The sequence below is a fragment of the Notechis scutatus genome, chromosome 3 (genome assembly GCF_049901735.1).
Source record: "Notechis scutatus isolate UNSWTSFEM ecotype Mainland chromosome 3, rNotScu1.2, whole genome shotgun sequence".
In the NCBI taxonomy this organism is placed as follows: Eukaryota; Metazoa; Chordata; class Lepidosauria; order Squamata; family Elapidae; genus Notechis; species Notechis scutatus.
Genome location: NC_142011.1, coordinates 161,076,301 through 161,097,551, shown reverse-complemented (window position 1 = coordinate 161,097,551; position 21,251 = coordinate 161,076,301). Strand labels below are relative to the sequence as shown.

The window sequence follows — 21,251 nt, the reverse complement described above, 5'->3', positions numbered from 1 at the left end:
AAAAGGAAACATAATATGAGGATACTTGGAGATACTTTATACCGAGATCCTATACTGTGACATACATCATTCACTGTCCCCGTAGCTATCAACGCTAAGTAAAATTTGATTTGAATGTTAGGCTAAGGTTCAAATTAAAAACATAAATTTGCCCATAAGTAGACCATAGTTCTGAACACATCAAAATATTTGTGCAAACAAAAGTTAGTTCTGCTTAAATATTTGGACACTATTATAACAATATTTAGATTAATGTAGCCGAGAGAGCTCACTGCTTTAGATATCTTGTTATAATTCTGGAAGAGCCATAGCAAGTCATTGTCAGTCAAATCTCCCTCTTGCCCTTCGGTGGTTTCCTACAACTCTCTAGCGAAGTCGTAGGGCAGATTAAATTTCAGCTGGGTTCTTTCCGGCAGTCTTGTCCTAAGTTACAATTTATATACAATTTATCTTGCTGAATTCAATGGAGTTTATCTCTCAGTAAACCATAGCCGTTTCTACCGGATTGAGCGGACTGCGTAGCCCTTGAGCCAAGTCTTCTGCCCCGTAGAGGAGTCGAACAGCCGCGCTCAGAGAGGCCGTGAAGGGCAAATTTCAGCCTGTGGCATGCTAACTGGACCTTTACTCCCAACTGGGAAGAAGAACAAGCTTCGCTCCCAAGAAGCCGCCTTCCGGTCTGTAACTCACAGCTCCAGCGAACGGCCGCCGGAGATAACCATAGAGAAGAGGGGGCGTGCATAAGCGCACCAACGTGCCTACCGTCCCTGTCCTATTGTTTCTCTATTCTTTTTTTTTTTTTTTCTTATATATACCCATTTCATGTATTCACAACTATGTATACACTTATACTTATTATCTTGGAAACAATTGACAAATCAAATAAATAAATAAATAAATAAAATAAATAAATAAATAAGAAATGCGAACTATCCCGCTCGAACAAGTTTATCCTGTAGACAACTTCCTGTTTGTGACGGAAATGACGTTTATTTCTCTTACTTTTAAAGGACGCGGACGGATGTTGCGATAGGCGGGTAAATTTGAAAGCGGGCGAGAAGTGGGTGGTGCCAGAGTGAAAAAGAGCGGTAAGTGGCGATTGCGGCAATGCCGTCACCGATGAATAGAGGTTAACAGTATCTGACTGAGTCCGGCCGGCAACTGGGTCGGCTTGAGAGAAGACATTAACGGTTGGTAATATAACAAGCTCTTCTTGCGGAATCTAATTTTTAACCAAGGCGCAGTTGGCAGCTACTTTAAACTTTGCCGGGCGGCAGCGTTCCTCTGCTTTTTCTCGGAGGAAAATTGATTCTTTCTTTATTTATTTATTTTAGTTTGTCAAGCATGTATGAGAAAACAAGTATAAGTATGAACAGGTATATACATAATAAATGAGTACGAGTAAATGGAAACTGGGACAGGGACGGTAGGCACGCTGATGCGTTTATGCACGCCCCTTACAGACCTCTTAGGAATGCAGTGAGGTCCACAGTACATAGATTAAGGTTAAGCTTTGGGGGTTTGAGGATGTAACTTTAACCTTAGACTGTCTACTATTGACCTCACCCCTTTCCCAAGAGGTCTGTAGGGGGCATGCATAAGCGCACCTACGTGCCTACCATCCCTGTCCTATTGTTTCTTTTATTTTTCTTATATGTATCCATTTCATGTATTCATAACTATGTTTATACTTATACCTGTTATCTTATAATTGCTTGACAAATAAATTAAGTAAGTAAGAGTTCAAACTTGACAGCTTTAAGACTTGTGGATTTCAACCCCCAGAATTCCTCCTCCAGTCATGTTAGCTCAGGAATTCTGGGAGTTGAAGTCCACAAGTCTTAAAGTTGTCAAGTTTGAAGACTCTTGATGTAACAACAGAGTCAGGTAGTAAGTTCTAGGCATTGACCACTCTGTTGCTGAAGTTGTATTTTCTTCAATCGAGTTTGGAGCGGTTTACTTTGAGTTTGTATCTATTGTTTGTCCATGTGTTATTGTGGTTAAAGCTGAAGTAGTCATTGACAGGTAGGACATTGTAGCAGACAGTTTTGGGTACTAAGCTTAGGTCAGACCGTAGGCGACGTAGTTCTAAGTTGTGTAGGCCCAAAATTTCAAGCCTGGAGGCATAAGGTGGCATAATACTATTTCAAGCTGTTTAAAGTTAATTAAATTTAATTTAAAAATTACAGCCACCGTCGGTTTTCCTTACATGAGAGAAAAATCTCCAGTTCTTTTCTGCCCCTGAGGGAAAAATTAATTTTATATTACATATTCTAATTCTCTCTTACTTGCAAGCGTTTGCTGTGCTTACAGCCAAATAAGTAGGTTTAACATGGCATTCTTCCTCGTGCCGTCTGAAGAGTGAATCCAGAAATCCCCTTTTGGGGAGGCTTTGTTCTGTCGAAGGAAGGCAAATTGTACACGTCCCGAGATAACATTGCAGGATCCAATCTAGAAGTTCCCTGAAGAGATGGGTTCCATCATGAGTCTGGAAGACCAAATCTCTAGTCCCAGTGAGCGACTCAGATTGGATCCTGCAGGTTTTGTTCAATCCAGGAATGTAAAGAGAGAGAGAAAAATATTCAGCAAATGCACTCTGCTCTCCCCCCCCTCCCCGCAGTTTTCAAAAAAAAATCTCCCTTTGGTGGGTGCAGGACTGGGTGTGAGTTTTCTTTGTAGCCAAGAGCTTTTCTCTGTTGAATCCTTTCCAGTATATTATCAGCAGAGGCTTTGCCACCCATCCATTTCAATCCTTTCTGCTGACCTGGACAGAACCATACCTGCTTTCCATTCTCCTACAAGTTTACCAAAAGGTTGTGGTGTCCCTCTGTGTTACAGTTTTCCCTACAACAATGAGGCGTAGTTCAAGTACCAGTCGAATCAGTTGCCGGCAATCCAGCCAGGCACTGAGGGTGCAGGATACTAATAAAACGGGACTTCATACACCCAAAGGGTAAGACATTCAGATTCCTTTAGTTGAGGTGACATTCATTTACTTGGCTTAAATTCCAAAGGATGCCTGCTTGAAAATATTAATGTCACTTGTGTTTACCGGTTACTGTTATTTAGGTATGTACAAAAAATTGTTAATTGGATAAATTTACTATTTTGTTTAAGCTAGGATTAAAGTAAGATCTGTTCTTTAATTTACACATGCAGTAAACTAGAGTACAAAGTACATAAATATTAAGCAATAGAACTCATTAAAATCAAATATGTAGCAAAAATTAAAGAGCAGATAACTATTGGATGGCATATAAAGATGATTTCAGTTTTTGGTGGTTTTAATAATTTGTACAATTAAATATTTTCTTTTCAAGGCAAGACAGAAGGACAACTTTTGGAAAGCAGAGTGTGGGAAAGCACGTACCAGGGACATCAGAAAGGAAAGCCAGTTTTTTTGGCAGAAGGTAGTTCACATTTCACTTGGTAGGATTAACACTATAATGTTTCACTATCACTTCACCAGTATGTATGAAATCTTCATTCCACTAGAAGAAAGAGCATCAAGGATTTTGATAGTTTTAAGTGCAGGAAAGACATGCCCCAGGAGTGGGAAAAAGGTATTAGGATTTGTGCTAGTATTCCTTTGTAAGTTCCTAGAGCTTTCGAGAATCGGCAGGAAAAATGTGCTCTGGCCATTTTTGTAGTGGAACCTTAACATATCAGGTAAAGTCTGCTATAGCTCTCAGTTCAATGAAATTTGTATTAGTCTGCCTTATATTCACAATGTAAGGGATGGAAGTTTTTCAAATGACAAGCTTAATTGCCAGTCTTTTTAGTCTTTTAAGTCTCACTTGTTATTATAAATTGTATTTTCTATATTTAAATAGTTTTGTAGAGATAAAATGAATAATGCCATCATTAACCTGGATGCATATTTTGTGGTTTCAATTCTAGGACTAGTGGCCCTGGGAGCTTACGGAACAGCCAATATGGTGCTTTTGGAACTACAGAGAAAATCAAAGAGCCTAGGCCACTTCATGACAAAACATTTATTCAACAATGTATCCGTCAACTTTCTGATGTATGCAGCACTTGTTTAATTTAACTAGTTAAATCTCTTTTATCAGAATAAATTGTGCCTGTTGATCAATGACATTTGGAAAAAGCAAGGTAAAAATAGCCTAACGGGCCAAGAAACAATGGGCCATCCAGGTTTTTAAAAAGGTGTGAATTACGTTCACATTTTAAAATTACAAATGCTAGGAACTATTGGACTTTTTACACAAAAATGCATCTTAGAACTGTCAGCAATGTATTTTAATTATGGCAAAAATATATGCAAATCTTTGTTGATTAAAATACATGATTAATCTACCAAGTTCTCTAATTGAACAATAATTTGGACCAGAGAGAGTTTTTGATTGCACTGTAAACTGGCATAAAGCCCAAAACAAGTAATACTTTTAATTTTTTCCCAGTTTCTTACAACATATGGATATGGTCCTATAGTCACTGTGAAATCACTCCAAACTCCTTCTGTTAAGGACTTTGTGAAAATTTTCAGCTTTATTTATGAACAGTTTTGCCCTTCATATGACCTTTCGGGTTCCAAATTTGAAGAAGAAATCCCAAGAATATTCAAAGACCTTGGGTAAGTACAACCTCCCCATTTAATTAATCTCACCAATTAAAATGAATATAACTAAGAATATTTTGTGGATGATACATTTCTTGATTACATGCTAGAAAATTCTTCCAGAGTTTATCAAGGTTCGTAATTATATTTCCTTTTAATTTTGTAATATTTAGACAATATATTCTTACAAATAGTTAAACTGTATGTGTTACAGGTAGTCTCATTTAGCAATGGTGACAGGCAACTTGGTTGTTATGTAGTTGCTAAATAGAAAATCATATGACCCCAATTGTGCTTATGATTTCAGCTTTCTTTTGCTTTACAACATCAAAAAGATACAACCCCAAAGAAGCCAGATGAGCCCAAATGGCAGGGAAGGTTTCTGGTACTTGATTCACAAGGACATCGGGAAAAGAGCAAATATAGCCCTTTTTCTTCACTTCCCCGCTCTTTGGAATGCTCAGCCTGGTGCTGAAATATTTAACAAGGGAAAATTGATGCTTATATTTACGTCCATTGGAGACACAGAGATTATATCGGGGTTGTCAAACTCATATCACGTGGCAGTGTCACGTGATGTATCGGGATTTTTTCTCCCTTCGATAAAACAGGTGTCGGCGTGGCCAGCAGCTGGGAGTTTGACAGCCCTGGATTACATGAAAGTAAACAGGCACAATGGAAATATACATTGAAAAAAATGCCCTAGTGCCAGCTGTTTGCCTAGTTGTTTGCCTGGACACACACACAAAAAGCTGAATGTGTGAAACTGATTAAAGTCTTGTTAGTCATAAGCAAGTTACTAAAGTCACAGGCTGAGCTTGTCATGTACTAACATGTACTAACACTGCAAAGATTGTAAATGTGGGCACTGCTCACAAAGTTACTTTTTCATCACTGTTGTAAAAACAATCACTGCCTGAGGCTAAATGAGATCTACTTGTATTGTTAACAAGAAAATTACATAGATACTCCTAGAATGTCTGCCAGGAATTTAGCTTTGTTTGAAAGGAGACAACTTTATACAGCAAATATAACTAACTATATGTGTCCTCTCTACAAAGGATTCCTGACTTCAGTATAATATTGACAGCTGGGTTCACGAGCTGTTATTTTATACTGGCATGATTCGTCTAGCTGTGTCCTATGTATAGCTATATCCTAGATAGATAGATAGATAGATAGATAGATAGATAGATAGATAGATAGATAGATAGATAGATAGATAGATAGATAGAATTCTTTATTTGCCAAGTGTGATTGGACACACAAGGAATTTGTCTTGGTGCAAATGCTCTCAGTGTACATAAAAGATAAATTTGTTAGGAGTCAAGAATCAACAACACTTAATAATAGTCATAGGGTACAATAAGCAATCAAATCGTACTAGGAAACAGTCAATATAAAGCGACAAAGTTACAGTCACAAGTGGGAGGAGATGGTTGATAAGGAGTGATGAGATGATGATGATGGCATATAGAGAAAGAGAAAACTAAGCTGTTTATAAGAAAATACCAAAGGCGGGATTCTTAATATTCATTTTAATTAATTTTATAGAAAATAAAACTAAGTGGATCCTTTTTGGGTCTGAGTGTAGCTTGAATTGTATCTGGCATTTTCTTCAAAAAGTAAGTTTTTTACAGAAAACCTTTTTCTTACAGTTATCCATTTGCTTTGTCGAAAAGCTCTATGTATACAGTGGGTGCTCCTCATATGTGGCCTCAGATTGTAGTAGCTCTGGTCTGGCTGATAGATTGTTACAAGGTATTATAGATAACCAATTACATATATAGCCACGTTTATAGGTATTTTATGGCATTTCATCTAATTTTGATCTGGTTATCAATGTAGAAGTGATGCAGCTGGGTTAATGGAATTCTTGATGTTCTTGTGACTGACAGATTCTTTATAATATATAATGTACTGTTAGAGATATTGCACTTTTGTTGCCATATTAATTATATCAAACAAATAGTAATAACAAATTTGCAGTCAGTAATGTTCAGGCCACATTTGAGTTACATGCCAGGAACTTACCAAAAAGTGGGTGAGACCCAGAACAAAAAAAAAATCATTAAAAATAAAATATGTGTTAATATAAATTCTAATAAATTTAATAATATTTCCTTTCTAGTTGGCAACAATCTTCAGAAAAGTGGGTAGGGAAGCACAAATTGTATTCTGATTAATTCAGAAAAAGGAAATAGCAAGTATGCTATACTAGTACAGTAGGAAACATTATTCATTGTGACTATGTCATTGTTTGTCTCTTACTCAGTTGTTTACTTATATGAAAGAAAAACCACAATCATTTGATGAAGAACAGATTTTGGGAGAGACTGTAGATGGAATTTTGCATAACAAGGTATTTTAGCTCTTTCTCCCTAAATTGTGGAATGAATATTACTTGCTGGCAATAAAATGATGTTGTAAACCATGCACGTTTGCATATGGAACTACCAGAGACAACAACTTGAAAGCAGCAAAGTAGTTTATTAACGTACTTGCAAATATGGACGCAACAAAGCTGAACACAGAACAAAGCATGGAAGTCAGCTTATATTCCCTTACACAGACTCATCGCCCCCTCCCCTTGTCAGGAGAACATCCTGTCGAACCGTTTAGTCTATCCCCTTCCCCCCAAAACCTCCCTTTCCTCTAGCTATGTTTTCACAGTTTTTAACTATGCAATCCACTTTGTCTCACCTAAGCTCTACTGTTTCTGTTCTCTGTTTGCGGTTACAGCTGGCATTCGGTTTGCTAGGCTTGTGGTTTCACACTGCTGACATTTAATTTACATTGTAATTTACATTGTAAAATGTTTTTAAAAAGTAGGTATTACTATGAATCTTTTACCATTTGCTTTGTGTAGTTTTTCAAGCTTCTTTAAAAAATTGTTCACCAAGCTATTAATGTAGACAATTTGAAGACAATTTTTTCCAGATACATGCATTTATGCTAAACATTTTAGAAACAATAGATACTCCGTCTTATTTTTGCATTTAATAGTTGTATTTTAATAGTTGTCTATATCAAAATTTGTTTATATCAATTATGATTCTGATTAACATTTAGTATATGTTGCTTATGAAATCAGCAATAATAATATAACTGATGTATATTATGTGAAAACTTTTCTTAACAGAAAAAAGCACCCATATTCTGTAACATAATACTGTTTAGCATATTTTTAAAAATTCCTAAAACTAAACTGATTTTACAATTATGTCCTCAGCTTTTTCTGGACTACTCTGTAAAATGTTATGACCATTTCATGAAGGGTAGAGACAGTTTTGAAGAATTTGATGCTGAAATAGATTCCAAATTAAGTGAGTAATTTACATTGTGAAATGTTTTTAAAAAGTAGGTATTACTATGAATCTTACCATTTGCTTTTTGTAGTTTTTCAAGCTTGTTTAAAAAATTGTTCACCAAGCTATTAATGTAGAATATTTCTGTTTAAACTCTAGTTCCTCCCCCCATCATCCCACTTAATCTCCGAATATGAGATTAAGTAAATTTCTGTACTATTTCTCAAGATACTTACTTAGATACTAGAGCTCATGTGGTTAAGAAAAGTATTTTTGCGTTTAACTCCAGCAGGAGGTTGTTCCCACTCCCACCATTTTTTTCTCCTGAGATGCCCCAGATGGCATGGGAATCTTGTACTCCATAATGCTGTTCTGCTCCATACCACCCACATGCCCATAGCTCTTGCCCATCAGCTGCTTGCCTGGGATTCATGCCTCTTTCCACGTCAAAGTCATGTTAGGTTTTCGCTTAGCAACAGCGACAGAGTCTGCCATTTTTTGCAGTACTAAGTAATGCAGTTGCATATTGTGGCACTTTATGACTACTTTACTTAGTGATGGAAATGCACTGAAATTATAACAATCTTTTTAAAGATTATTTAAATCTGATATTTAGCAAAGCAAAATGTCAACTTGTGCCCAGCGTATACTTTTTATCTCAATGACTTATTCTAATTAATAACTTCAGTTATAGAGCACTTGAGTGGTTGGAGGATTACTTTCATCTTTCTTTCAGAGGATCTGTTTCAGGTACATGAAAATCATTTAGCGGACTTAGAAGAAAAAGAAAAAAGGTTGAAGGAAGAGATTGCCAAGCGTGAAAAGGAAAGAGAAAGTGAACCAGTGAGTAACTGAGTACTGGCACACATAGCTCTGATGTATTTATAAGTCTGATTTTAATTAACAGACTACAATTTCCATCTTTTTGTATGAAAAAGGACCGTTTAGAGCAACTACGGAGCCTGAAATCATCTTTACAGGCAGATGGCAAACAATATGAGGCTTATATAGCCAGTTTGGAATCTCTCTCAAGCAGCCTCATTCAAAATATAAAGAGTATTACAGAGGAGCAAGAAGCTGCTGGTAAGGAGAAACTATTCAACATCACTAAATGTATAGTAACAATATAGTGTGTCTCACTATAATATTTTAAAAGAAAATACTGAGTATTTCTCAGCTCAAAGGAAGGATCTAAGCCAGGGGTGTGAAACTCGTTTTCACTGAGGGCAACATCAGGGTTGTGTTTGATCTTGGGGCTGGAGTGGGCGTGGCCAGCTTGTCATCACTTGTGTTGGAGGCTCCTGTGGCCCAGGTGTTCTGCCAGAGAAAATGGGCTCCCGAGCTCCGTTTTCGGCTGGAATAGCCTCCTGCAACCCTCTGCCAGCAAAAACGGAGCTTGGCGTGTACCACGGGCCAGCCCTTCACTAATTCCAGGGTCCCCCATGGGCCAGATCTAAGTACTCCGTGGGCCGGATCTGGCCTCAGGCCTTGAGTTTGACACCCCTGATCTAAACAGAAGTAGAGAATTTAATTACATCTTTCTTACTACTAATAAGTTTCTCATGCCTTTTAGTAGATTCTTCTTATAAGATCAAGTTCCTAATATTTTTAAATTTGATCTAAGTATTTTATAATTTGATCTTAAGCTTCAACTTAACAATGTTTTAAAAAACTTACCTGTTTTCCAAACAAGATTTTATTTTCCTTGAATTTTAGCCATGGAAATTGAAGCACTGAAACAGGAAAACTCACGTCTGGTGGTCATTTGTGATAATCAAAAGTATTCTACTGCAGATATTGAGAAACTGAATTCTGAAATAGAGGAGATGAAACAGACAGTAAATAAATTAACCAAGGAATTGGAAGTAGAGCAGCAGCAACTGTGGAATGAGGAATTAAAATATGCAAGAGGAAAAGAAGCAGTATGTATAGCTAAAACAAAAGTTTTGAGCATCTGACATTTGCATCTGGGAGACTAATATTTCTATTGCTGCTGCTTTATTTCGTATAAACTTAATTAAATAATATTTTATTCTGCTAATAGAGAAATAACTAGAATCTATAAGTGTCATTGTAAAAAGTTAATTTGCTGAAAAATATTTGTCTTTTCTGGAAATTTCTTAGGTCACCTTTTCTCTTTACCTCATCTAAAATCTGTGTTACTAATTTAATAACTGCAGTGATTCATTAACAAATGTGGCGGGAGGGACCATAGAGCGGGGCAGGACTCCCATCACAAATTTCTCACTGAACAACATCAATTTTGGGCTCAATTGTGGATGTAAGTTGAGGACTACCTGTACTGGATCCGCTTTGGACAAAAGACAGATGGCATCTGTCAGTAATGGTGTAGGCAGGGTCTCCTGCTTAGGCGGGGAGTTGGACTAGATGACCTACAAGATCCCTTCCAACTCTGTTATTCTGTATTCAAATACCTTGTATTTTTGTGACTTTTGGGGGGGTGGATGCTTTACTTGCATCTCAAACCATTTTTAAATCAATACCTTTATCTAAATTATTTTCAGACATGATTTTAATTTCTTTTTAAATTTCTCTGCCCTTCTTTCTTTCTGAAGCAAGATTTCATTTCATCTCCATCTAAATGAACCAGATTTTCCTCCTATATGCCAAATTCACAAGATTATGATCTAAAAAGGTCTTTGCTAATATTTATACCGTAGTGGCCCAATCCAAAAATCTAAATCATATTTTTGAAAGGATCTATTTCACTCAAAAAAGCAGGCACTCTTTAATGGCAAATTTCTGTCTCCATATATGAACCAACTTTAAATTGGCCATCAAATCAAAAGAGACAAAAACTTTTGATAATTTGTCTTGAGTAATTTTAATGTTTGTCAGAAGCTGGGAAGATAAAACAGCTTGTACTAACATTTAAATATAGGCATAGAAAAGACAAACTTTGAAAATGCAAAGAAATGCAAAACAATGCTGTGATTATGAAGCAATTCCGGTTTTCATAGACTTCATCAGCTGTAAGGTTCTTAGGGTATGCTTCTTAATTTTGTTCATTCTTTATAGATTGAAACAGATTTGACAGAATACCATAAATTGGCTCGAAAATTAAAACTAATTCCTACAAGTGCAGAGAATTCTGGTGATCATGATTTTGAAATTACATTCAATCCTGATGCAGGGCCTAATTGTCTGTTTAAGTACAGAACTCAGATTCGTGTAAGTATAAGCTCACTTTTCATATGAAGTTCTTTTAGATAATCGCTTTCTTTCAATAAATGAACATAATACTTTAATAATACTTAAAGGTGAAGTTCATTTCTCCTATCACAATGAGTGTCAGGGGAAATTAATATCTTATTTATTATGCAGAAAAATTGGTTTAAGTACTATGTATAGACTGAAATATGTTAATAAAGGCTTAAAATATTTGCACATTAGTTTACGGATGCTCCCTTAGAACGGTTGAAAGGGCTTCTGCTATCTTGTTTTGTTAATCAACTTCCTATTGGCATCTGATTGGCTACTATGAGAAACAGAATGTTTGATTGATAGACCATTGGTCTGATCCAGCATGGCAATTTCTGTGGCTTTATAATACAAAACCACTCCCTGGAGTATGAACTAATGTAACAGTACTTGGGAAAGAATATTGCCTTATCGGTTTATAGGAAGATCTTTTCTATATTATCTGCATATGCCATTTATTTAAAGTATCTTTCTTAAACCCTGTAACTCGATAACTTTACTGGAAAACTTTGTACTTTTTTCTTTATTGTGTTTGTCTAATTGTGGCAGGCTCCCCTTCTGAATCAAATAAACAAGACAGAAGAAGAGATTGCAAATGCAACAAAGAGAAAAATTGACTTAGAAGATACCTTAGAACAGGTAAGTTCCTAACTATCTCTGGTCTAGTGGAAAACCAGCTATACTGTATAATGTAATGCAACCTACTGTATATTAATCCTTGTTTATCCTTCTCTTATTCCTAATCATAATTCAGTGCTCAAAACAAGTATAGGGTTGCTAGGAAAGGAAAACAATAATGAAAAAAAATGTGGACAATGCAATCTGAATTTCTAGATGTTCAGTAGATATTCCTATAGATCTTCAAACTCTTCCGTATGTAAACTAAAATATTTTCAAATGTGAAAGTGTCAGCTGGATTCAGAATTCTTTTAATTATTAAGAGTGTACTTTTCGCCAAAAAATGTAAACTTGAAAGCAAAGGATGTGAACTGGAGGCACCCTTGACTTTCAGTACTAACATCCCTTATTAAATAATATTCTTTAAGGTAAATACAATGGAAGCTGAACAAAACAGCATTATGAAAATGTTAAGAGAAGAAACACAAAAACTGGAAGATTTATGTCAGCAAAAAGCAAAGGTATTGTACTAAATATGATATATAAGAGCTTGTAAGTTCATCTCTATAGAATTCATTATTAAGAGGTTTTTTTTTCTGTTAAGAAATGTACACATAACGTAAAGAAACATAGTGGTGTGTTGAGTAAGGTGCTTAACTAGAACTGGGAGAACTGGAGTTCTAATCTTTTCTGCTTCATAAAAACTAGTTGGGTAAAGTATTTTCAAAAGTATTTTAGCTATAATAAAAATTAATGATCTAAAAGACATATACACTTCTAACAATATAGAACTGGAGCAATGTCACTATATTAAACTTATAATGCTCTCTTGCAATAGTCTACCTGTGTCATAAACATATGATTTAGTTCTGAAGTATTAATCCATATACGTATTGCAGGAAGTTGTCGAAGAAGAAGAAAAGAGTAAGAAGGAGCTGGAGTTGTTGGAGAAACATAAAAGTTTGCTTTATAATGGTGTCAATGAGGGTATCAGTGAAGCCACGAAGGAACTGCATGAAACCCGATGCCGGTTAGTTTAATTAAACAAAGATTTGACTTAGAGGGTTTTCTGAGTTGAATATATGTTTATTTATTCAACTTATAGCGCCACCCATCTCAATTTGTGACTTTGGGCAATTTACAATTAAAATGTAAACAATTTTTTTTAGAAAAACCACAAAATAAAATAACCATACAAACAATAGGTAATAGGCAATGCAATACAAATATTAATCTTAGTTAAATGGGAAAAATTTTAATGAAACATGTTTAGATTTTGGAATGTTACGCGTGTTAATTATTACAGGCTGTTTATACAAACCTTGAATTTATAGATGGAGGGACAGTTTTTCAATATAAATAATGTAATATTATCTTCTCCTTCCCTCTTCTGGTATTTACTCCTTAGATACCAAGTGGTTATGCAAACAACTTCAGAAGAGAAAAGGAAAATGGATAAAAATGTGCAGTATCTTCTGGAACTAATATTTACTCATCTTGAGACTGTTGAGGTAACTCATGCTATTATATACTACTGAAACTCTCAGTGTGTACCCTTTAAGTGGCTGAAAGTTGTATCAGGGCAGGGTTTTTTTTTTCAATCAAAGTACCTCTTATGGGCTAATTTACAAAACACAGGGCCTCTCCTTCCAAAAAAGAGAGTGAAATTTAGGAAAGTTGTAGCTATTTCACTGCTGCCAGGCGGCGGCTTCTCCTTCAGCACTGCTATCACACTGATCTCCACACTCAAACTATCCCTTTCACTTACTTCAGGCTTCTTTATACATCTTTCTCCTCATTTCTCAATTCAATGGACAGGGGAGAGAAAGATAAACATTCATGTGTTACAAGAAAAAGAAAAGCTGGGCAGGGAGAACAATCCTTTAACAATGGAAGTACTTGAGAGATTTTGAGAAACAAATGGATCAGACATCGAACCAATTCAGTGACCCATCTCTCTTGATTCCTTAAGCAAGGCTGAGGATCTCTCTTTTTTTCTCCCATAGATGGACCATAACACAGAGGACCCAGTTGTTCCCCTTAAATCCAGTTGATTATTGCCCATCAAAGAGCCAGCCTAGAGAAAACCATTTAGCACTTTCCTCAAAGTCTTAAGTTCTAGCTAATCATATTGGGAAAGACAAACATTCCCATACAGAAACAGCAACCTTCCTCCAACTTTCCCAGAAATATTTAAATAAATTCTAAAGGTGGTTGGATTCAAATGTATTTTCTTACAGTTTCTCTAATTTCTATTATGAGTAGAGCAGGAAAGAAGACACTTTAAATCATCATTTAAATCCCCCTTCCCTACAACATAGAAGAAGGAAAAAGGGGCCAGGACAAGAAATCTTCCCTACGATTCTTCATGCCCCCAAATGCATAAGTAATTACAAAAATAAAATAAATAAAATGATGAAGCCGGGTGGGTTTTGTTTTTGTTTTGGGTTTTTTTTTGTGGTTTTTTTTTTTTTTTTTTTTTTTTTTTTTTTTTTTTTTGTTTTTTTTTTGTGTTTTTTTTTTTTTGTTTTTTGTTTAGGAGGGAAGAGATAAAAAAATAATTTAAAAGAATGAAAAAAAAAAAAAAAGAAGAAAAAAAAAAAAAAAAAAAAAAAGGAAAAAAAAAAAAAAAAAAAAAAAAAAAAAATTTTTTAATAAAAAATAATAAAAAATTATTTTTTTTTTTTTTTTTTTTTTTTTTTTTTTTTTTTTTTTTTTTTTTTTTTTTTTTTTTTTTTTTTTTTTTTTTTGTAATCCAGCTCCACCAACCAGTATAGGTTGCGCTGTACAATGGCACAGAAAATTTAGACAAATTCATGCCATCCCAAATCTCCAAAAATTAGGAAAAGCAAGTTGGTCCAGACAATCAAATATCTTATCAATGTTAGTAACATAGACCATGTGCATTTGGAAAAGTGGCTCTCTAGTGTTTTCATCATCTTCACTGGGTCCAAGAAGGAGCAATCTTTTGTGTCAAGCCTGATATTGAAGGGGATTTTTTCCTAGGGGACAGAAGTAAGGTATAATCTTTACCTGAAGAGATATAATCATTTGGGGGCTATTAACCAGGACCCTTTATAGTAAATTCAACTACTATTCTTAATGATTCTCCAGATTATTCTTTGATTCATATTTCAAGATTATCTTAAACGTTTCTGTAATTTTCTAAAATATATCCAAACATTCTAAAAGGGAATAGAGCACAATTCAGATGCAGAAGTTTGGGTTATATAGTAAAAGATTACCAAAATACAGTATGCCTGGCTGAATTTCTTGTATATCTATATATTTTCATAATATATGGTATTGTGTATTGGTCGCTCTCTGACTAGCGTATCAGATAAGTATCTGTCTCACCTGCTTTTTTAGTTAACTATGTGGTCACTTGTTGGCATTCTGTGCATTATATCATAGTATTTCAATGTTTCTGCCATGGCTTTGATTGAGGCCTAAGCCACTTGGACAGTTTGATGTAGATTGGATATGGTCAGAGTAATAAAGATGTATCTGCTTGTTAATCTACTAAGTCTTATCAGGATCACTTTATGAATATTTTTACACTCTTGTTACCATTTGGATAAAATCTTTTTCTTTTTTTATGAGATTTTAGCAGTAATTGAAGACAAAGTTTATTCTGAAAGAGGAATGGTCTAGTTAGGCTATTAATTCCATTAAGCCTTAGGGACTAAGGGTCACCTGTAGATAAATACAATATTTACTCTAAAAGTTCATTCTCTATAGTGAATAGAGTACATGCATTCCTTTGTTATATATATTTTTTGGAGTTCCTATAACTTTTTGATGCCTGTATTGTGAAGTAGTGATGGAGAATGTTTGGTGACGTTCTCTGCCTATTCTTCCATTTTTACAAATCTGTTATTCAAGCCTATGGAAGTTTTTAAGATATCTCTCACATAAAATTTCTGTTTTTATAACATTTAATAATTTTGTACTGGTTTTATAGAAAAAAATTGTCTACAGATAACAGCTGCATTTTACATTGCCTCTTATCATGCCAGTTATGCATTTATAAAATCAAAACTATAAGCACTAAAATATAATCTATAACCATTTTCTTCTAGAAATACTTGACTGAACAGAATATAAAAATTGACAGAGAATTCAATGAATTTATATCTCAAGATCCGCTGATGAATTTGAAAGAAATCCTAGATAATTACAAAAAGAAGATGAGTACCCTGTATACTTCAGACACATGAAAATATTATCTGTATAGTATAGAAATGCTCTAAAATGTTTGCTTGCTATGGCAGTGTTTTATAATGTTTGAATCGTACCTTCTGTTCATGTGATCTTTGGAGACTATCTCTTTTATTGTAATAGTTCAGTTATTAAAACCAATATTTACTTTTCGGATGCATAAATACATTAAGCCTTAAAACCTGACTCTGTTTTATGGGTATCAGTACATAGACTGATCAGTACATAGACTGATAAATGCTCATGGATTCAAATATTTCACATATATTTGTTTTGTTCTTGAAAGCACTAATTAGGATGCAAAAAGTATGATTGAAAATTGAGTTACTAATGTAAAGCCTGTAATTGCCTACCAATTATCAACATGGGAAAACCATAGTTTCAAATAGTCAATATTTCACAAGATCTCAGGGCAAGATTTAAACCTGTGTTATTGTGGAGTGAAGCAACACCTCATGGCGACAACAGTAGCTGCCACAGAAGTCTATGTTGAATGCTGCCCTGTTCTGCAAATTGCAGAAAATATGACCACAAAGACTTTTTTTCAAATCGACAAAATTCTAGGAAAAAGTGCAACGCAGCTCTGTTTTTACCTATGAAAAATCTCCTTGGGTTAGTTATATTTTCCCAAAAAAAATGTCAGCAGAAAATACGTTTTCAATTAAAATACACTGCTCAAAAAAATAAAGGGAACACAAAAATAAGACATCCTAGATCTGAATGAATGAAATATTCTTATGAAATACTTTGTTCATTACATAGTTGAGTGTGCTGACAATGAAATCACACAAAAATTATCAATGGAAATCAAATTTAGCAACCCATGGAAGTCTGGATTTGGAGTTACACTCAAAAATGAAAGTGGAAAAAAACACTACAGGCTGATCCAACTTTGATGTAATGTCCTTAAAACAAATCAAAATGAGGTTCAGTAGTGTGTGGCCTCCACGTGCCTGTATGACCTCCCTACAATGCCTGGGCATGCTCCTGATGGGGTGGCGGATGGTCTCCTGAGGGATCTCCTCCAACACCTGGACTAAAGCATCCCCCAACTCCTGGACAGTCTGGTGCAACGTGGCGTTGGTGGATGGAACAAGACATGATGTCCCAGATGTGCTCAATTGGATTCAGGTCTGGGGAACGGGCGGGCTAGTCCATAGCATCAATGCCTTTCTCTTGCAGGAACTGCTGACATACTCCAGCCACATGAGGTCTATCATTGTTGTGCATTAGGAACCCAGGGCCAACCGTACCAACATATGGTCTCACAAGGGGTCTGAGGATCTCATCTCGGTACCTAATGGCAGTCAGGCTACCTCTGGCGAACACATGGAGGGTTGTGTGGCCCCCTAAAGAAATGCCACCCCACACCATTACTGACCCACTGCCAAACCGATCATGCTGGAGGATGTTGCAGGCAGCAAAATGTTTTCCACGGTGTCTCCAGACTCTGTCAAGGCTGTCACATGTGCTCGGTGTGAACCTGCTTTCAGCTGTGAAGAGCACAGGGCGCCAGTGGCGAATTTGTCAATCTTGGTGTTCTCTGGCAAATGTCAAACGTCCTGCACGGTTTTGGGCTGTAAGCATAACCCCCACCTGTGGACGTCGGGCCCTCATACCACCCTCATGGAATCTGTTTCTGACCGTTTGAGCAGCCACATGCACATTTGTGGCCCACTGGAGGTCATTTTGCAGGGCTCTGGCAGTGCTCCTCCTGTCCCTCCTTGCACAAAGGCAGAAGTAGCAGTCCTGATGCTGGGTTGTTGCCCTCCTACGGCCTCCTCCACGTCTCCTGATGTACTGGCCTGTCTCCTGGTAGTGCCTCCATGCTCTGGACACTACGCTGACAGACACAGCAAACCTTACCACAGTTCACATTGATGTGCCAGCCTGGATGAGCTTTACTACCTGAGCCACTTGTGTGGGTTGTAGACTCCGTCTCATGCTACCACTAGAGTGAAAGCACCGCCAGCATTCAAAAGTGACCAAACCATCAGCTAGAAAGCATAGGAACTGAGAAGTGGTCTGTGGTCATCACCTGCAGAACCACTCCTTTATTGGGGATGTCTTGCTAACTACTTATGCTTTCCACCTGTTGTCTATTCCATTTGCGCAACAGCATGTGAAATTGATTGTCAATCAGTGTTGCTACCTAAGTGGACAGTTTGATTTCACAGAAGTGTGATTGACTTGGAGTTACATTGTGTTGTTTAAGTGTTTCCTTTATCTTTTGAGCAGTGTACATTCTTTGGATTCTTCAGTCAAAATTAATGGTTGGCACTGCATTTGCTGTAAAAGAAAAGCTGACGTTGGGAATAATAAACATTGAAAATAGAGGTGCCGATATAATGCCCTTATCCAAAGTGGTCCTGGAATATCTGGAATATTGTGTGCACTTTTGGTTGTCCTACCCTACCTCAAAAATCACAAAAGTAGAGCATCAAAAGATGAAGACCAATTCCCTACAAAAAATGTTGACATTTGGGCTGTTTTTGGCCTAAAAGAAACCGGTGGGGGAGATGACGTGGATTAAGTGGATGAGAAGCTAATTTCCCTTTCTCAAAATATTGGAATTATGGGTGAAACTGAATGCTGGAAGACTACAGACAAAAGGTCAAACATTACAAAATATATAATTAAATTTTGAAATTGGCTACCACAAAATGATTTGCTATTGACCAGCTTGGCTGCGGTTTGTTTTTTTTATGATTGACAGCATCATTGCCTTTGAACAATTTGCTAGAGAAGAGTTTGCTGGTGCAATTGATTGGCCACAGTCAAAACAGACTAGGCTAGACAGGGCAGGCGTCCAATCCACTGGTTATATTCTGAAATAGAAGATATTTATTAAATGTATACAGGTTCTTAGGGTACTGAAGGAACAAGCTAATGTTCTGGTAAACCTTTATGTAATACCACTAAAGAATTCTGGAGAAAGGGTGAGGTGAATGTTAGCTAAAGGGGGGCAAATGCTTCAGTGGACATCGGGGGAAAATGTCTAGCAATGAAACCTATTCAAGAATGAAACAAAATGCCTTAAAAGTGGTGGACTCTCCTGGAGGGGGGATATTTAAACAGCCTGCATGACCTTGGTCAGGGATGCTGGACAGGTGAAACTCAAAAAATTAGAATATCATGCAAAAAGTTCATTTATTTCAGTAATGCTACTTAAAAGGTGAAACTAATATATGAGATAGACTCATTACATGCAAAGCAAGTTAGTTCAAGCCGTGATTTGTCATAATTGATGGCTTACAGCTCATGAAAACCCCAAATCCACAATCTCAGAAAATTAGAATATTACATGCAATCAATAAAACAAGGATTGTACATAGAACAGTATCAGACCTCTGAAAAGTATAAGCATGCACTTGGTTTGGGCCCCTTTTGCAGCAATTACTGCCTCAATGCGGCATGGCATGGAAGCTATCAGCCTGTGGCACTGCTGAGGTGTTATGGAAGATCAAGATGCTTCAATAACGGCCTTCAGCTCTCCTGCATTGTTCGGTCTCATGTCTCTCATCCTTCTCTTGGCAATGACCCATATCTCTATGGGGTTCCGGTCAGGCGAGTTTTCTGGCCAATCAAGCACAGTAATCCTACGGTCATTGAACCAGGTTTTGGTGCTTTTGGCAGTTTGGGCAGGTACCAAGTCCTGCTGGAAAATGAAATCAGCATCCCCATAAAGCTCGTCTGCGGAAGGAAGCATGAAGTATTCAAAAATCTCCTGGTAGACGGCTGCATTGACCCTGGACTTAATGAAGCACAGTGGACCAACACCAGCAGATGACATGGCTCCCCAAATCAACATAGACTGTGGAAATTTCACACTGGACGTCAAGCATCATGCAGTGTGTGCCTCTCCATTCTTCCTCCAGACTCTGGGTCCTTGGTTTCCAAATGAGATGCAAAACTTGCTCTCATCAGAAAAGAGGACTTTGGACCACTGAGCAACAGACCAGTTCTGTTTTTCTTTAGCCCAGGTAAGACGCTTCTGACATTTGTTGTTCAGGAGCGGCTTGACAAGAAGAATACGACATTTGAAGCCCATGTCCAGGATCCATCTGTGTGTGGTGGCTCTTGATGCACTCCTTGTGAAAGTCCCCAACATTTTGAATGGCCTTTTCCTGACAATCCTCTCCAGGCTGGGGTCATCCCTGCTGCTTCTGCACCTTTTTCTTCCACACTTTTTCCTTCCACATTACTTTCTATTAATGTGCTTTGATACAGCACTTTGGGAACATCCAACTTCTTTTGCAATTACCTTTTGAGGCTTTCCCTCCTTATGGAGGGTGTCAATGATGGTTTTCTGCACAACTGTCAGGTCAGCAGTCTTTCCCATGATTGGGATTCCTACTGAACCAGACTGAGAGACCATTTAAAGGCTCAGGAACCCTTTGCAGGTGTTATGGCTTTATTAGCTGATTAGAGTGGGACACTTTGGGCCTAGAATATTGAACCTTTTCACAATATTCTAATTTTCTGAGATTGTGGATTTGGGGTTTTCATGAGCTGTAAGGCATAATCATCTCAATTATGGCAAATCACAGCTTGAACTATCTTGTTTTGCATGTAATGAGTCTATCTCATATATTAGATTCACCTTTTAAGCTGAAATAAATGAACTTTTGCACAATAGTCTAATTTTTCAAGTTTCACCTGTAGTTGTGGAGTCCTGCATTGGGCAGTGGGTTGGACTAGAAGATGCCCAATGTAATCTCTTACAGTACATTCTATAAGCCTATATTAACTATTGCTTATCTTCAATCAGCAGTGGGTTGATCAACAATGAATTTGCCGTAGTATGAAATTTTTTTATCCCCTTTATGGGGAATAGGGTATATATATATATATTTATTTATGGGGAATAGGATATATATATATATACACTCACTCACAGTCACTCATGTCCTGGTCACTTCCTGTCTTGATTATTGCAACACGCTCTACATGGGGCTGCCCTTGAAGAACATCCGGAAGCTCCAGTTGGTGCAAAATGCAGCAACCCGGTTGGGAGTTGAGGGGGGGTGATTTTTTTCCCCCATTTTTTTTCCAGATTTTGTTCTATTATACTTTATTTGATTCTTTTTGTTAGTTTTTATGGTTTTATGGTTTTTTTATTTTTTGCTTTAAATATGGTTTTACATTGTGTAAGCCGCCTTGAGTTGCCATGGGCATATAGGCGGCAATATACATTTTATACACACACACACTTTCCCTAGTATGGTATCAGTGCTATTGGATTCATTACATAAATCAGATATTCACTGAGGTTTTGCCTTTTTAAACATGTTATGTTGCAT

At 36.7% G+C, this 21,251-nt stretch overlaps 1 protein-coding gene across 3 annotated transcripts; it reads left to right on the top strand.

Annotated features, from left to right (window-relative positions):
* The first annotated feature begins 1,006 nt into the window (after positions 1-1,006).
* NDC80 (NDC80 kinetochore complex component) lies at positions 1,007-16,202 on the top strand. Of its 3 annotated transcripts, none has more exons than XM_087961608.1 (17): positions 1,007-1,085; positions 2,836-2,950; positions 3,318-3,407; positions 3,898-4,024; positions 4,422-4,594; positions 6,238-6,340; positions 6,855-6,941; positions 7,812-7,905; positions 8,624-8,730; positions 8,826-8,970; positions 9,604-9,809; positions 10,927-11,079; positions 11,659-11,748; positions 12,156-12,248; positions 12,627-12,757; positions 13,136-13,238; positions 15,810-16,202. In XM_087961608.1, the coding sequence occupies exons 2-17, from the start codon at positions 2,850-2,852 to the stop codon at positions 15,945-15,947; spliced, it is 1,941 nt and encodes a 646-aa protein (XP_087817734.1). In that variant the 5' UTR covers positions 1,007-1,085; positions 2,836-2,849; the 3' UTR covers positions 15,948-16,202. The 3 variants fall into 3 exon arrangements, with proteins under 3 accessions (XP_087817734.1, XP_087817732.1, XP_087817733.1); XM_087961606.1 differs by having other exon boundaries at positions 1,055-1,191; XM_087961607.1 differs by having other exon boundaries at positions 1,070-1,187.
* Positions 16,203-21,251: the final 5,049 nt, after the last annotated feature.

Bases quoted from the DNA above. Each gene is read 5' to 3' on its own strand.
- NDC80 (XM_087961608.1), top strand. From the start codon at position 2,850: ATGAGGCGTAGTTCAAGTACCAGTCGAATCAGTTGCCGGCAATCCAGC. The intron at 9,810-10,926 runs GTATGTATAGCT...CATTCTTTATAG, and splicing joins ATGCAAGAGGAAAAGAAGCA to ATTGAAACAGATTTGACAGA. The intron at 11,749-12,155 runs GTAAGTTCCTAA...ATATTCTTTAAG, and splicing joins TAGAAGATACCTTAGAACAG to GTAAATACAATGGAAGCTGA.